This window comes from Argentina anserina, chromosome 3, assembly GCF_933775445.1.
Source record: "Argentina anserina chromosome 3, drPotAnse1.1, whole genome shotgun sequence".
Taxonomy (NCBI): Eukaryota; Viridiplantae; Streptophyta; class Magnoliopsida; order Rosales; family Rosaceae; genus Argentina; species Argentina anserina.
In genome coordinates, this window is record NC_065874.1 from 2,783,541 (window position 1) to 2,801,648 (window position 18,108).

Consider the following 18,108-nt stretch of genomic DNA (forward strand, 5'->3'; position numbering starts at 1 on the left):
AAGGGAGGAGAGTCTAACGTCAACGGCAGTTGCGCACTGAGGTTCGTACTGGCCAGAGTAGGTGACGTGGGTTTGCGTCAGCCGCGTCGTCTACAATCGACATATTCCATCATTTCTTAGTAGACTAAGCCGCGTTGGACCCACGCTCCCTCCATGCCTACCGGTTTCGGTGTTTGGAATCATCTCCGGTGATGGGACGTCGGAAAGCAAACCCTAGCTAACTTGTGACGTTTTTACGATCTAATAATCCTCTCATTCCTATCCGCTAAATCCTAGCAAAACACTATATGTTTACTGAAGACTTAGACTTTATCATCATCATTATTAGATATTTTGAGAGAATTTTATTTTCTGATCAAAACTTCATTTTTTTGTTCAATATGAATATTAATGATATAAGTTATTAGATTAATACTGATAGACTAGGTGCGAGATTAAGTCTCCTTAGCTCATGTCAGCTGCTGTGGAAAACGATAGGTCCATAACAAGATGGCATGGTCGGAAAGAGTGTGGTAATGCAAGATCTACCACTGATAATTCCTGTTTGATGCCAATAGTTTTCTTATGTTAAATAAAATGTGTCTTCTTCTAAGACCATAATAAAAAATTATCGTATGTAATCTAGGTACTGGTACAGGAAACTTTATGTTTCTATTTGATTAGTTTACCATTCCTAACTCATATATAGCGGTTATATAGATAGTGAAAAGGGAGCTTCTATATATACTGTAGTTGGGAACTTGGGATATGACAACTTATTGATCGTTACTTCAACTTCAACCAATGTTCTAAAAATCGCCGCCTCTACGTCCGGAGATCCCTGGCCGCCGCGATTTTGGGCTAAACGGCGTTGTTAGGCGGCTGGGCGGATCCTGAGCGGCTATGTTTTTTTTTTTTAGTTTTTGATTATGAGTTTGATTCGGATACAAAAGAAGTACTTGAATGATATGGAGAAGAAGAATTTGATGAGCTCCGATGGATAATGCTTGCAAAAATGCATTCCCGTTGTTTGAATTTTTTTTCTTATTTTCCAAAGGGTTTGTGAATTGTGTTTCTTATTATTGATTTTCCTAAGTTCATTTTTGTTGAATTGTATTACTTTTTTTCCTAAGAGGCTAAGATCATTAGATCAATATTGTTGAACATTTATAAGGATTAAGAATATATGTATTTTCAGTATTCTAGACATTATATATTTTTTAACATTTATTTCATGCATAATATTCTTATTTTAATTGTATTTATATAATTATTTTTTATTAAAAATTTAAAATATATACAAAAATACAAATCCGATTAATCTCCGATTAATCTTCTGGGCGCTGATTTTTAGCTGTCCGCCCGATTAACGCCTAGCGTTTTTTAAAACCTTTACTTCAACGCAAATAATCTCCATTATTATGCTTATTAATTCTTACTTAAGCTACCTCTTAACCGTACGTTTTCACCAATTCACTAGAACACTTCACTTTGCTTGTGAATCTATTCTCTATACCAATAAGGCAATAACCAGTGTCCAGTTAAGTGGTTGAAGGTTGACACCGCCAACGTTTTTATAAAGAACGAAAACGATTCCCATAATGCACAAATAAAACCAAAGAGAATATGCGATGATTTCTTCTCCACCCCCGATCCATATCCTCATCCAGAAACAATCAACCCCAACTCTCCCGTATAATGCCAAGCCGTTCCCGGACGGTGCGTCAGACGATAGCTAAACGACAACCCCACAGGTCGTTGCACACCATCACTACCCACCAAGCGCTGACCTCAGCATCACTGTTCAGCCACGTGGTGCCGGATATGAGGATGATGATCCTGCTGCGTGGCCATTCCTAGCATCTTCGCCACCTATCGCCATCAACCACGTCGATCATGCCATACATCTTAGCCTGGACTTTCATGCTGACGATCGAAATTGATTTGGATGTTGGTTTTAATTTTCATGTTTTCTAAATTAGAAAAATAAAACATTCCACGTTCTGGTATGGTACAGCAGAGCTTACGATAGGAATGATCGAATGTTTGAGTCATGAATCACACATGTCATTCGATCAGATGGCGTCAACGCTTTGATTAGGTCACCCTAAGATGTGATGATGATTTTTTTTTCAGTTATCATTAATAATTAAATAATTTAGTACAAGATTTAGATGGATCTATCTTACGTACGATTGCGAATTTGCGATGAAGATATTATTGGCTATAAAATACCCTGAACCATATAACAAAAGTAGGGCTGGGCATATATTGGTTCGGTTCGGTTTTTGGTCCAAACCGAAACTGAACCATTTTAATCAGTTTTCTAAAAACTCAAAGTATTTACCAAATCGAATTAATCTAAACCGAAATGATCAGTTTAACCGAAATTCAGTTCGGTTTCGGTTCGGTTTCGGTTCACACCTCATATGTAATTTTATTTTATTTTTCAAGAGGTATGACTTAAACTCCTACCCAAAGATGATGCCACAAATTACTACATCGCACGCACTTCTCATTAATAATTATGTAAAGATTGTATTTTTCTCATTTTGATAGATATTTTCAATAAACATCAAAATGTTAATGTTGAGATTCAAATTTCTGACCTAGAATATAACCACTATGCGCTCTACCAACTGCACTAGACAACCTTCTATGTTATGTTTTGTTATTTTTTGTACTAATATCCATTATTTATTATTTTTTAAATCATTAAATTAAATTCGGTCGGTTTTAAATCGGTTGGTTTGATCACGTAAACCATTTTCAAACCGTTTAAACCGGTTTTGGTTCGGTTTTCTTCATTTTTTAAACTACATCTCTTCGGTTCGGTTATCCGCACTATATTTTCGGTTCGATCCGGTCGGTTTTACTTGTTTAATTCGGTTTTTGCCCACCCCTATACAAAACTTAAGAACCGACAATCATATTGACGTGAGTTTCATATATAAGCTCATACGTGTACTTCGAAAACGAAAACTCGGAAAAATCTCCGTATTTTCTAAAACTTGTAGTTGTGTGAATATATGGAAAGAAGGACGGTAAATCAATTTCAGCTTATGTATCAAGTTTGGTTGGTGTGAGTTTGAATAAGATTCTATGTCGTTGGAGCTAGGGAGAAGACTGGCCGGGCGGCTTTGCTTTCTTCTTGCGCTAGGCAAACAAACTAGGTCTGCCGAACTCGTACGTAGGGACGTACGCGATAAGATGTTAATTTGTAATTAAGAATGGATTGGTATGAGAACTGAGGGAGAAGAGAAAACCTAATTGGATTACTGCGTGGAAGTGGGAATTAAAAGACGATATAATAGAGAAGAAAGACCTGGAGTAAGGGTTTACTTTGAAAAATTGAGCGAAGTTTGGTTTAGCCGGTTTTCTTTCATAATAGAAGAAGCAGGAACACATTTAAACCAATATAGTGATTATAGTCTATAGTACTTACGTAGATTGAAGATCGATCATTAGAGAGTTTGAGGACCAAGTCTAAAATAGCCGCTATTGCGTGCCATTTTACACGACTTGCCAAACACCGGCCACCTCATGGCTATGATCATCATTTTGTTCTTCTTTTTGCTTTTGGTGGTTTTGTTGTTTTGCATCTATTCTTCTAGGTGATGGTCGGAAGAACCACGTTGCTGATCAAGACGTGCTTGCCAACATGGATTTCTGGCTTACATTGATGGATATCGCTATTTACTAATTGAGTCGATCTTTACCGACTAAACTAGCTATCTCGATCTCACGCATACATACTAATTTCACTTTTTAGTATCGAAAGGATTCTCTACAATAGTTGTATAATTTTATTTGAAAGAGGTTTCATGTTCGAATTTTGTCATATATCGGTGTATATACACAAAATATGTGATTTACTTGAATGGCGTTGTTTAGTGTTCTTAATTGGTGTACGTCCACCTCGTCTGATTTGTTTTGTAAGCAGTGTACATGGGATGCCACTATATGTTACTAACGTACCCTGGCATGAACTCATTTGTGCTATGATATACATACACAAGCCACTGTTTGTAAGAAATGTGCTTGTTTAGTGACTCAATCAGTGGAAGTATTTTCATTCGAAACCAAATTGATCTTAAAAATTTAGTTACGAGATTATAAACGTGGAACTGCCCGAAAAATTATAGTTTACCGGTTTTACTCTCTAATGTGTGCTTAATTAGCGTCAAGTTTAGGAATTAAAGTTGTTGCATTAATTTGAAGCAAGAAGCTCCTGCCCTCGTAAGCATACAAGTCCAGAATAACATAATGATTAGGTTATGCAAAAATTAACGACAAAAAGCCTTGAACATTAAATTTTCACTCTTTTTAAACGTCATGCAGAGCTAAACTAATGACGCATTGTTGCTTAATTATGGAGCACTTTCGGTTCATTATTGTATATAAAATAATATAGTTAGTCCTAACACATATTGTTTAATTAGTACTTTAGTACAATAGCTTCATAACTACGTACAGCACCCAATTCTTAATGGATCCGAACAGTTTCCGGCTCGTGGCAGCGATCGATGGCGTTCAAGAGTCAACATTCATTGGTCTTGTAGTTGTGGTGGCCGCCGGTGCATTTCTTATTAAATTTAGTTGATCAAACGTAACCTTTTAAAAGTTACTTTTTCTACCTACATTATCAACATGATTTTTTGGATATTGTTTTATGAATATAACTTGTCAAAACTAGTTCATTATCGATTATTTTAAAAACTCAATAATCCACAGGTATAACATGCTTTACCTCACCCTTGAATATTCTTAATTAGTCGTTAATTACATCTAGAACGTGCGATGTACGTCCTAATTAATCAATATTTGGTTCACCTTCGTGCATTAGACCTAATAGTATCAAACACTCCCGGACAAAATGGATCACTGCCACGATATCTTTGTACATTCAACTGAAGGATCATGTAAGGTAAAATAGGTTCCGGATTTAGGGTTTACGAGGAACGAACTGATAAAAAAATAGAGAAGAAACTATATACAACCTATCAATTAGAGAGAGCCATGGCTAGCTCAACCTATTAACTGCTGGCTTGCTCATCTTTGAGATTTTCTACTACCAAAACTAAATCCATCAAATGATGAGCCCGGCTTCTGGTTTCGATTCTCCGCCTCCGGTTCTTTTTTGCCCTGTACAACATTCCCAGCACTGTCCATTATTTCTTCTGCTACATATTCAGCGTCGTAGTCAACGGTGGAGAAAGAAGCCGAAGCATCAATGTGACTGAAAGAAAGTGTAGTGTCTAGTGAGAGTGAGGTTTGAAGGGAAACATCCGGCGACATTCCTGCTGTGCTCTTAAGAGCAAGGTTCTTCCTGGCTCTTCCTCTCCACTTTTTCAGTCCGGTAACCACCGCCTCATTGAACACAGCTTTTCTCATCGACGTACCCATCTGTACAATTGATCGATCACGTTAGTATCAAACACTTGATTCTTGAAACTGATGTAGAGGATTAAGCTAGCAATTTAAGGAATGCTATGTGTATCTTACCTGAGTGACCAATGCGTAAAGAGGCAAAGTTATATAGCCACAAAGGATTTGTACCAAGTACCATGATACCCATGGCTAGCCGTATTACTATATCCTCAGTTTCTCGATGGAAGCATGATGTCAAACCAAATTTGTACTGTATTTTGAAACGAATCTGTTAGTCGAGACTCAAGGGAGAACCGTACCCTAGCTTTTAAAAAAAAAAAAATCATAGTCGTGCATACTAGAGTGAAGAACTGAAGATCAATGCCTGGTTTATGCTTTATTCCAGACTTCCAGCAATCCCTCTTAATTCTAAAGTTCAAGAAATTTCATCAACAGTCGACATACCATATTTTGAAGGGTAAATTCCTTCTATGGTACCTGATGTTTGACTACTTGGACAATTTGGTACCTGATGTATGAAAGCGGACAATTTGGTACCTAAAGTTCTCAAATTTAGGTCATTTTGGTACTTATGTCAATTTTGACCATATTTTCAGGGTTATTTCCGTCATCTTATCTCAATTTTACTTCATTTTTTTTATAATACCTCCAAATTGCCTCTAAGTTATCACTAAAAATTTGATAACTCATCCACTTAGTATCTGTGATGATTTACGCATATAAGTTTTCATAATGTAGCTATCAATCTAAATTAATTTTAATTATAAGTAATTAAAAAAATATTTTGATAAAAATTACAATTGCATAAAGGCAATTTATTTCATTTGCAGAAAATAATTAGGATACAATAAGTATATTAAGAAAAAAAAATTTATTTTCGATATATGCGAAGTATATGCTAAGTGTAGTAGATATATCAATTTAATTATCTCTAAAGAGAGGCAATTATAGGAAGAAAAATGTGAATTTGATGAATTTAGGACTAGAATGACGGAAATAACCCTGAAAATATGGTCAAAATTGATAGAGGTACCAAAATGGCCTAAAATTAATAACTTTAGGTACCAAATTGTCCGCTTTCATACATCAGGTACCAAATTGTCCAAGTAGCCAAACATCAAGTACCATAAGAGGAATTTACCCTATTTTGAACACCGAGAGATCTTCCCCTCGGTGTGGTTTCACTAGGAATCCATATTGGTTCCCGTCAATCGATACTTCTTGGTCAAGACATATTACACAGAAAAGTTGTTGATGAAATTTCGAATTCTTTGAGAGTTTGAAGGGTGACATAGAACTTCACTCTACATTAACTACATATGTTTGTAGCTACTCAAACAGTAAATTAATTACTGAATCAAAGTATATGCTTACCCAAGTCCAAGTGAAGAATGCCAATTGAAATGAATTCTGCAATTCTTAAAGAATAGTTACATGCATGAACTGAGGGTCGCAGGCCACCAAATGATTTTATAATAAAATTGAAATAATTTATAGAAGATTAATCAATACCTGATACAGTGTGAAGTGCAGAATATGGAGAAGCAATTTGGGCCAGTTAAACCAGAAAAAGTGGTCACTAGGCTTCACAAGCAAAGTCCCTCTTACAACTTGAGACTTATATATCATCGCTATTGTCACACGGGCACAGTCTGTACCAAAACTTTTTCCCTATGTGATGACGTTAAGCAGCCTACACTACCTAACCAGCCTACCAACTTATCTCACTCAATTGTCTATTGCCCAGCGGAAACTATCTAACAAACGACAATGAGCATACAAGCAACACGCACACACACAACACAAGTGTTTACGAGAGTCCGCTCCCAACCTTTAACTCATTAAAGGATCAAGAAGATTACAACGAGCACAAAGAGTGCTTTCAGCCTTAGTCAACCCAAACCCAATCTGCCTAGCCACTTACTTAGTGAGCCTACACTAATCACTCAACCGAAGGGTACAATGATGATACAATGAGGCTTACAACCTTCGCAATTCCGACATGCCCTATCTGCCTAGCTCTCTATTGTGTTTCCCTCATCCTTACAATTGTTCTCTCTTTGCTTGTGTTCTCACAGTCTCTCGATTGTGATTCTCTCTCGGTCTCTCCCTTCCCAATGACAACCCCATTGGCCTAGGTTATGTTGCACTGCAATTGTGCATGGTGGTTGACACCCCCAACCACCATAGGGTGATGTGGCAGCCTGCATGCTTGCCAAGCAAGCCTTGTAACTCCCATGACACATCCCACTGACTTCCCTACCTTGCATGAGTAATTGATGGTCCTATCTTCAAGCTTAAGTCGCCACCTTGCATGAGTAACCACCCACTAACTTGGATAACTGCCCACTGCTTTGGTAACTGCCTTGGATAATTGCCCACTACTTGGTAACCTCCTTGGCTGCTTGATAACCGCCCCCTACATGCTTGGTAACTGCCGTCGACATGCATGCGCGCTGCGCGCGCGCATGCATGTGCTTGCCTGCCACCATACCCTTCCATGTGTGCTACTGTCTTGCATCCACGCCTATGATTAGTGCTAGCGAGGCTAATCTCTAGCTTATAAGTCTGCCTGCTCCGTGCTAGCGAGGCTAACATCAAGCCAACTGCCTGCCCAGTGCTTGCCGAGGTCTGCTGGCGAGGCTAATCTCCCTGCCTTGTCATATCTGCCCACTTCCTTGCTGGCGAGGCTAATATCCAGCCTACATGTCTGCTAGCGAGGCTAATCTGCCCGCATCTGCTAGCGAAGCTAAAAGTATAGGAGAGTAATAACAATAGGCAATCATAAAGAAACAATCACACACAAACATTATTTTTCACTACAGTGGAAACCAAACTCTTGGTAAAAACCATTGCGGGACTTTCACGCAGTCCACACGAAACTTTCACTAAGAATGAGATTTACAATAATCTTCCTCAAGTAGAGTCTCCCAAGAGATCTCTTTACAAGCCAACACAACAGGACTAACTTGATTCACAGAATTATATTCTAAACTTCATTCATAGGTCAGCAACCCTTTGCTGTAGAAAGTACCACATGCACCTGCATAAACCAGTTGATCTCAATGAGATAAATACACAGGTGATTCTCAATTTAAGATTGAAGAGAAGAATTATACTAATTCTCATAAGTGTATTCAGTCGACATATATGCAGACATCTTGCACTATCAGACCTGTATACCAAGAAAAATATTCTTGTTTTTCCACTTCATCAGTTACAGCAATGCCGTATATATAGGCAGAAAACATATCGGTTTAGATCTCATTTAGCGCCATAAAACATGGATCGGAATACATATATGGCATGATACAAAGTCATACAAATTGTTTCTAAAAACAGCACATACTGATTGAAAGAAGATATCAATGCAGAAATTCAAATATATGCAGTAGACGATCTTACCAAACCAAGTCTCCTATTTCGACTAGGAGAACCAAGTCTCCTATTTCGACTAGGAGAACCAAGTCTCCTAATTCGACTAGGAGATATATGTGGAATTGACAAATACTATCAATCTCCCCCTTTGTCATTCCACATTGTATCTTTCATCAAGAACCTGCATATACAACATATATTTGAGTTTAATAAAACATATGACCTCAGCTTCTTCAATGATACCACTAGTTATAGAACTAGGATAGCAAGGATGAGTCTCAAGAGTTATAAGGAATCAGTTTCCATCATATTCTACCTCTTTAAGAGAAACCTGTCATTTAGCCACAAAAATAGAAACTACTGTGAATTTAAACAGAAACATTAAAAGGAGTTATGTACCAGTTTGCACTTATTACAATCCAGAAAATAAAAACTGAATGTCTTGATGGAAAATTACTCCCCTATGGAATGACAAAGGGGAGTTTACTTCTTGCGAGAGTAGACAACAGATTTCCCTTTAGTCTCAGCCTTGGCCTTCTTGCGTGCAACATGCCGAGTGGATTCCCTCATAGCAACCTCTCGCCTCCTGCATATGTTTGGCTCAAACATGTTGAAGAGGTTGGCGCGAGTTCCACTAGGTTTACTCGGACTAGAGTCACCATAATGGCCAGCGGATGAGGAACTGTGATAAGCCATAGAGTCAGACGAGTGAGGAGGGCTAGGATCAGGAGAGATACCAGGAGGAGGGGCTTGATCACCCTGAGCCAAGATAATCTCCTTCATAATATGCATGGTGCGTTCTATCCTGTCCATATCACTAGCACGATGTCTCTCCATCACAGCAAGCATGCCAATGATCCTGTCAGTTTGAATGACCTGAGACTGTTGAGCACGTTGAATTGCGGCCGCCAGAGGGTCAGCAGGTACATCAGCAGGGAGCACATGTTCAGGATATGGTGGCAAAGGGGCATGAGGAGGCTGTGGTGGAGGAAACGGTGCGCCAATGCTCCTAGGAAAACGGTGAGTGACTCCCATGCGAGTAGTCTGCTTAGAGCGAGCCATTGGTCTGCACACTGGAACAAACAGGTAAAACAACCAAGTACACAAAGGAAAGAACAAGAGAAATATTGAGCCGACTGTACACATAACATGTGTTTAAGTAGAGAACGAGAGAAACCCTAGCAGGTAAGAGAAACACAGAATAAGGAAAGAACACAAAACGATTCAGTAATAAAACGAGGAAACGAAAAGACTCCTAGAAATAAGAGAATTTATTACACATGCAAAGACTAACACGAAGATCAAGCAAAACGATTCGTATCTTTTGAGCCGTAAAACAAACTTAGCTTTTTGGGATAACAACCAGAATCATAGAAGAAACAAAAAGAAAGGAGTCAGATAAGGGTGGAAGCAACCAAAATCTGCAAAGCAAATTGCAAATAAGATGAACATTCTTGTATACTTAGATGCAAATCATACCACCAAATCTGCCAAGCCATTTAGGATTCTATTAACTCCTGCCAGAAGACTAAGTCCTTTGGCGATCAATACAAAAACTGTGGGAAGGTTTAAAGACCGCATATGGGGTTAAACACTAAAGCAAATCAGCTGGCATCTGTATGTAAATCACAACTCTCCCCCATAACGCCTGGAATCGTTATTTTTTTTTAAAATACAACTCTCCCCCTTATGACTCCCAAGATCAAATTTTCACTGTTGGAATATACATATATATATATATATATATATATATATATATATATATATATTTAGGCACAGAGCATAGGAACAACAGCTTATGTAACGAGTGTTCAATGACAATAGCTCCCATATTAGTTGATATTAGGGTATTAGGCAGAAGAGAGTACCCCCATGGTCACACACTCAAGCGAGCTTCCATTATTGCAACCTCCATTGGGACCAAATCATTCATGTTTCTATCCCACCACCCTGATTAGGTCATAACCAAAGCAGTGGTTACTTTAGGAATAGTCTGGCCAATCCTTATACACAAAACATTATTTTTACTTCGGGGAATAACAGAAAGTAAATCTTCAACTCACTCCAGATGCACAAGCAAATTAACAAAAAATGATTTTACCACCACAAAGCAGTACTCGTGTGTAGTGTGAGAAATTGCATTGACATAAAAGAAATAGCATCTTACAAGGCAGTATGTCCAGAATATGGCCTGAAGACACATGAAGCAGGAAGAACACCATAAAAACATGAATTTTGTTCAGTGAGAGCAAGCTAAGTTCATAATTTTGAGAGGACCCCTTACTCAATTCCAGCCTCTTTAAACCTTCATGACCTGGAGCATATCCCTAAAGCATTTCGGAGACTCACAAACCGTTCAGTGTCTAAAGGTTCAATGAAAATATCTGCAAGTTGACGCTCAGAGGGAACAAAGCTGAGTTCTAACATTTGTTTTTTCAACCAAGTCACGAATAAAGTGATAACGTAAATCAATATGTTTTGTGCGGGAATGCTGAACATGATTTTTAGCAATGTTAATGGCGCTAGTGTTATCACAAAAAAGAGTAAGAATTTTTTGTTCAAACCCGTAATCATGCAGCATGTGTTGCATCCACAGTAGTTGTGTGCAACAACTACCAGCTGCTACATACTCAGCTTTGGCTGTGGACAAGGAAATGCAATTCTGTTTTTTGCTGTGCCACGAAACCAAGTTGTTGCCAATGTAAAAGCAACCTCCAGATGTGCTCTTTCCATCTTGAAGATTACCTCCCCAGTCAGCATCTGAGAACCCTGCAACTTCAACATTAGTTTCAGAGGTATAATGAACACCACAATTTATTGTTCGAGACACATAACGAATAATTCTTTTGACTGCATCCATATGAGATTCCTTTGGATTGGCCTGAAACCTAGCACACACACCAACACTGTAAGTAACATCAGGTCTACTTGCAGTTAGATAAAGTAGGCTCCCTATCATGCTTCTATATAATGTCTTCTCAACATTTTTACCATCTTTATCTTCATGAAGTTTAGTGGCAGTGCTCATTGGATTAACAACATGTTTTTTAGATTCAAGACCAAATTTTTTTACAAGAGAAGTAGCATATTTTGATTGTGAGAGAAACATTCCTGTATTCGTTTGAACCACTTGCAAACCAAGAAAATAGGTTAGTTCTCCACACATTGACATTTCAAACTCTTTAGCCATAATATTTTGAAATTCTTTTACCAGCCTATCAGAGGTGCCTCCAAAAACAATGTCATCTACATACACTTGAGCTATTATTAGTTGTGAATCAATCCGTTTAACAAATAAGGTTTTATCAATGTTACCTCGGACATAACCACATTTTAACAGGTGAGTAGACAATCGTTCATACCAGGCTCTTGGTGCTTGTTTCAGGCCATAGAGAGCCTTTTTTAACCTGTAAACATGGTCAGGTTTAAAATGATCAGTGAACCCTTGTGGCTGAGACACATATACCTCTTCTTTGAGATATCCATTGAGAAATGCAGTTTTAACATCCATCTGAAAAAGCTTAAACTGTAAGTGACAAGCAATTGATAGAAGTAATCGTATAGACTCTAGACGAGCAACTGGAGCAAAAGTTTCATCATAGTCAAGTCCTTCTACTTGAGCATAACCCTGTGCCACCAGCCGTGCCTTGTTTCTTGTCACTACTCCTTTCTCATCTGTTTTATTTCGAAAAATCCACTTCGTCCCAATGATATTAGCATTTCTTGGTCGGGAGGTCAACTCCCACACCTCATTTCGTTCAAATTGGCCAAGTTCATCCTGCATGGCACTAATCCATTCCTCATCTGCAAGAGCTTCCTTTACATTCTTTGGTTCAATCAGAGAAACAAAACCATAGTGTTGAATAATCACAGTATCATGTCTATTTGTTTCAAAGAAACACAGAAGATTGCTTTTCTCACTTACACCTTCATTTTCGCTAGCCATATCTCTTACTATGTCTCCAGTTTTTCTCCTTGTCTGAATAGGATCTTTTACAGATCCTATGATATCTGTAGTAGAATGGTCCTTGCGTACCTATCGATATCCAGGTCTTATGACTTCCTGTGCACCATATATTTCTTTATCGTTTTGATTTTGATCTATATCCTGCACTTCAGTGTTAGCATCCTTCAAAATAAGTGGAAATAAATCCATATCTTCATCAACATGTCTAATGTAGTTGTCATCTATAGCAACATTAATAGTTTCAACAACTGATTTAGTTTCCTTGTTAAACACCCTATACGCTCGACTATTCACTGAATAACCCAAGAAAACACCAGGCACACTTCGAGGTTCAAATTTAGATAGGTAGTCACGATCTTTATAAATTAAACAAGGACTACCGAAAACATGAAAATACTTTATATTGGGTTGTTTGCCTTTCCACAGCTCATAAGGTGTTTTATCGGTACCTGTTCTCAAGATGTCTCGATTTATGGTATGACATGCAGTACTTACCGCCTCAGCCCAAAACGTGGTCTTTATACCGGCATAATGTAACATGACTCTGGCCATTTCAAGCAGAGATCTATTTTTTCTTTCTACTACACCGTTATGTTGTGGTGTGATAGGTGCTGAGTACTCATGGAAAATTCCTTGTTCAGAACAAAACATATCAAACATAGAATTCTTGAATTCTGTACCATTATCAGTCCTGATTCTAATGATTTTCACATTATCTTTGCTTTTCTCATTTATCACTGTCTTGCTTAATGTTTGAAACACATCAAAAGTTTCAGTTTTATCTTTAAGAAAATTGAGCCAGGTATATCTGGAAAAATCATCTACTACTACTAATATATAGCTCTTACCTCCATTGCTCTCCGGCTGAGCTGGTCCAATAAGGTCCATGTGAAGAAGTTCGAGAACCTTAGTAGTGATAACTGAGTGGATCACTTTGTGAGGAGTTTTTATTTGCTTACCTAGTTTGCATCCTTTGCACATTAAAGTAGTAGTTCCTTTGAGTTTAGGAATGCCTTTGATGCACTCCTTGTTTGAAATATTTACCAAATCCTGGAAATTCACATGTCCAAGCCTTCTATGCCATAAGTTCAACTCCTCTTCATTTGTAGAACCTGTAAAACAGTTGGTTGGTGTAACTTCATGATTAGCATAGATATGATAACAATTATCTTGTTCCCTTACTCCCTTCATGACACACATTTTTCCATTATCTAGAACAACACATTGTTTTCTGTTGAACCAAACATCTGCATGTCCATCAGCAAGCTGACTGACACTCATCAAATTTGCTATTAGACCCTCTACATAATAAACATTGGTGAGAGTTGGAATATTAGAAGCAGTAACAGTCCCTTGACCAAGAACCTTGGCTTTTCTTCCATCACCAAAAGTGACATTCCCTGTTGTGAACTGGTCATCAAATTTAGAAAACCAGTTCTTGTTACCTGTCATATGTATCAAGCAACCACTGTCTACATACCACATATCCTCTTTTCTATCAGCAAGTGCAGTAAGTGCAACATTACAAATAGCAATAGTGGGAAGCAAATCAAGTTCTTCATTATTATCAGAAATGTCTAGACACACAGATAAGCAAGAAGCATCATAATAGCTTTCCCTGTTCTGATTCCTTTTAGAATATTTAGTTTCTTTAACCAGGTTGGTTAGTTCCTGTATCATTTTCATGTGCTCATTTAAAGTTGTCTTAAGTAAGGTGAATCTATCTTCAGAACGATTTCTTCTTAGCTTGCTATATTTTGATTTATAATGTCCAATCTGACCACAGAAGTGACATGTATGTATAAATTTAGAGCCATACTTGTCATTATTTTCCTTCAAATCTGAAGGGGTTGCAAAATTAACCTTACTGGTATACTTGCTTTGAGTGGCAATCTCCTCAACATCCTTATTTTCTCTTACAAAAGTGTCTTTCAACTTGGAATATCCAAGTCCTTCTGTGCTGCCAAACGGTCTTACATTTTTGATTATTTTAGATACCGTGTCTGAGCTGAATTGAAACTTCTTCAGCTTATCTTCACTGCTACACAACTTTTCCTGTAAAGTAATATTTTCATTTTTTAGATCATATATGTTTTCATTTAGTAAGCTTACCTGTTGTTTGAGAGATTCCATCTCTAAATTCATAACTCTTTTTTCTTCTGACCAGTCATTTAAGGAATGACTCTTTTTAAGTTTATTTGCCTTTTTCGTCATTTCCTCCTTTTCTTGTATCCACAGTTTCTGCAATGCTTTGAATTGCTTTTCCATATCCGTACGATCAACTTTCTGCTTTTCAACCTATTCTTCAAGAGCATTTGCTTTATTAACCATAAATACTGAGGCATTATATAACTTAGTATACATGTTTACCACTTCTTCGTCTTCATCATTAGATAATTCGTCACTGGTGCTATCACCATATCTGACAGAACCAATAAAGGCTACATTATGTTCTTCCTCATCATCATCGCTCCATGACGACTTCAAAGCCTTCTTCTCTTCATCCTTTTGCTTCCTGTTTCCACAGTTAACAGCAATATGGCCTATTCCACCACATTCAAAACATTGTGTTTTAATAAAGTTTTTCTTTAGTGAGGAGGTAGCACCATTAGTCTTATCAAGTTTATTGTCAAACCATTTGTTTTTATTTCTAGAACCCTTTTTGCTATTTATTTTTTTTTAAAATTCTTTAGTCATCAAAGCAAACTCGGCTGTAGAGAGATCTTGAGTTTCAGAAGGCTCTACCTTTTTTGTAACTTTGAACGCAACAATCTTTACTTTCTTCTGATCTTTTGCCATTAGGTCAGCTTCATAGATTCTAAGGTTCCCAATCAACTCCACCAGAGTATACTCATCAAGATCATATGCATATGAGATTGTGATGGCTTTTGTCTCAAACCTCGAAGGAAGCGACCTTAGAACCTTCAGAACAATTTCATCCTCAGGAATAGTTTTTCGAACACTTAATGAACAAATGGCTCTAGTAATGGTGATCACCCTTTTGTGATATTGATCGATCGTTTCATCGTCTTTCATCTGCAAATTTTCAAATTCCTTTAGTAATAATTGCAATTTATGTTTTTTAACCTTGTTATTACCTTCATAATTTGTCTGCAACGCATCCCACACTTCTTTTGAATTTTTACAATGCTTGATTTGCTGACGTTCATCTCTGGACAGTGCATGATAGAGAACATTCTTAGCTTTATTTTCAGCCTCGCTATATGCAATTTCCTCTGGAGTCCATTTGGAGAAGTCTTTGATGCTTTGTTTCTCTATTGATTTAGAGTCACCATCATCAGACGAATCTGCCGCAGCTTTAGCCTTTGCATCTTCCTCTAACGATGGATACCAGCCTACTACGATACATCGCCAGGATTTGCTATATTGTGCACTAATAAACGCTTGCATCATCAATTTCCAATCCTCATAACCAGTTCCATCGAATGGTGGAGGAGTGTTGACAAAAATTCTCTCCATCTCCCTGATCTCACTAGTTACGTTTAGTGACCTGCTCTGGTACCAATTAAAAGTATATGAGAGTAATAACAGTAGGCAATCAAAAAGAAACAATCACACACAGACAATATTTTTCACTACAGTGGAAACCAAACTCTTGGTAAAAACCACTACGAGACTTTCACGCAGTCCACACGAAACTTTCACTAAGAATGAGATTTACAATAATCTTCCTCAAGTAGAGTCTCCCAAGAGATCTCTTTACAAGCCAACACAACAGGACTAACTTAATTCACAGAATTATATTCTAAACTTCATTCATAGGTCAGCAACCCTTTGCTGTAGAAAGTACCACATGCACTTGCATAAACCAGTTGATCTCAATGAGATAAATACACAGGTGATTCTCAATTTAAGATTGAAGAGAAGAATTATACTAATTCTCATAAGTGTATTCAGTCGACATATATGCAGACATCTTGCACTATCAGACCTGTATACCAAGAAAAATATTCTTGTTTTTCCACACTTCATCAGTTACAGCAATGCCGTATATATAGGCAGAAAACATATCAGTTTAGATCTCATTTAGCGCCATAAAACATGGATCGGAATACATATATGGCATGATACAAAGTCATACAGATTGTTTCCAAAAACAGCACATACTGATTGAAAGAAGATATCAATGCAGAAATTCAAATATATGCAGTAGACGATCTTACCAAACCAAGTCTCCTATTTCGACTAGGAGAACCAAGTCTCCTAATTCGACTAGGAGATATATGTGGAATTGACAAATACTATCAAAGGCTAATCTCCAGCCCAGCCCTTACACTTGTCTCTGCATCTGCCTTGCATGCTGGCGGGACTAATATGCATGCATCTGTCGAGGTTAATAACTCCGTATCCTTTGCATTGCTTGGCACCTGACTCTGTGCTTGTAAGGCTCCTGCTAGTGAGGCTAATACGCAGCCAATCACTGTGCTAGCGAGGCTAATACCTCCGCTACTGATCTGCCTTGCTTCTTGCATGCATTCCTTACATGCGTGAGCCTCGCTAAGGCACGGCCCAAGGCTCATGCCATGCCCAGCCTATCAGGCTCTAAGGTTGTAACAGCTATCCACACACATCTGAGTTATAATGCCTTGTAGCTTTGTTCCCACAAGCAAAAGCATCTGCACGAAATTAGCAAACATATGAATATTGCTCACTTCTGGTGCCATAGTGATTACTTAATACGATGAATTAGTTAGTGTTTGCAAATAACATTTCTCGCGTCGTAATTAATAACTACAGCATGCTAAGATCGGGTAAGTTCGAAAAACTTACCACTAAAGGAACGAATGACAACCACAGATAATTATAAAATTCTGCAGAGACACAATGTACATTGTGTTAGCTAGCTATCCAAATCAGACTTACATTTATTAAGTAAAAACTGGAAATAAGTGGATTCAGAGCATGTTACCATGTGCATTCAAAAATATAATGAAGACTGAGTACATCCAAATCCACCAGCTGCAGAGAATGAAAAACATATGTTAATGTCCCAAATCCCATCTCTGAGGAGGATTTGAAATATAGATGTGGATGTATATGATAATAAAAAATTGCGGTCTTTATGCTACCTTGTACTCATAACTACACCATAATCTTTCTCCAGAGCTCTTCTGATATATTTGTGGAAGTAAAAATTGCTTCTTTCTGCAAAATGAGCCTAGAGGAGCAGCGACATAAAAGCATTATTGAAGAGCCTAAGAGAGCTAGGTTATTTGGATTAATAAACATCAACAAACGTAAGTTTAGAATTAATATATGTACCGTTACGAATCCATGTCGAAGAGTGAAATAATCAAATAATCCACTTTAGAGACAGAACTGAAGAATTGCCTTACAAAGCAGGCCTGCAATATGTAGATTCAAGACACATT

General features: G+C 37.7%; 1 protein-coding gene and 2 long non-coding RNA genes across 3 annotated transcripts; all 3 read right to left on the reverse strand.

Annotated features, from left to right (window-relative positions):
- Positions 1-5,540: 5,540 nt before the first annotated feature.
- Positions 5,541-6,993, reverse strand: LOC126787738 (uncharacterized). The gene is made up of 3 exons (XR_007671261.1): positions 6,883-6,993; positions 6,745-6,780; positions 5,541-5,620 (listed from the first exon to the last, which is right to left on the reverse strand). It is a non-coding gene; the product is annotated as an uncharacterized LOC126787738 (long non-coding RNA).
- Positions 6,994-12,784: 5,791 nt separating this feature from the next.
- Positions 12,785-16,195, reverse strand: LOC126785698 (uncharacterized). The gene is made up of 4 exons (XM_050511322.1): positions 15,423-16,195; positions 15,086-15,230; positions 14,828-15,013; positions 12,785-14,770 (listed from the first exon to the last, which is right to left on the reverse strand). Exons 1-4 carry the CDS (start codon positions 16,193-16,195, stop codon positions 12,785-12,787), a joined length of 3,090 nt encoding a protein of 1,029 aa, XP_050367279.1.
- Positions 16,196-17,619: 1,424 nt separating this feature from the next.
- On the reverse strand, positions 17,620-18,031 carry LOC126787739 (uncharacterized). Its single transcript, XR_007671262.1, has 3 exons — positions 17,999-18,031; positions 17,806-17,894; positions 17,620-17,695 (listed from the first exon to the last, which is right to left on the reverse strand). It is a non-coding gene; the product is annotated as an uncharacterized LOC126787739 (long non-coding RNA).
- Between the last annotated feature and the right edge of the window lie 77 nt (positions 18,032-18,108).

Bases quoted from the DNA above. Each gene is read 5' to 3' on its own strand.
- LOC126785698 (XM_050511322.1), bottom strand. From the start codon at position 16,195: ATGGAGAGAATTTTTGTCAACACTCCTCCACCATTCGATGGAACTGGT. The intron at 15,231-15,422 runs GTTTGCTTTGAT...CTGTGGAAACAG, and splicing joins CAAGATCTCTCTACAGCCGA to GAAGCAAAAGGATGAAGAGA. The intron at 15,014-15,085 runs GTAAACATGTAT...CTTGAAGAATAG, and splicing joins ATGATGAAGACGAAGAAGTG to GTTGAAAAGCAGAAAGTTGA.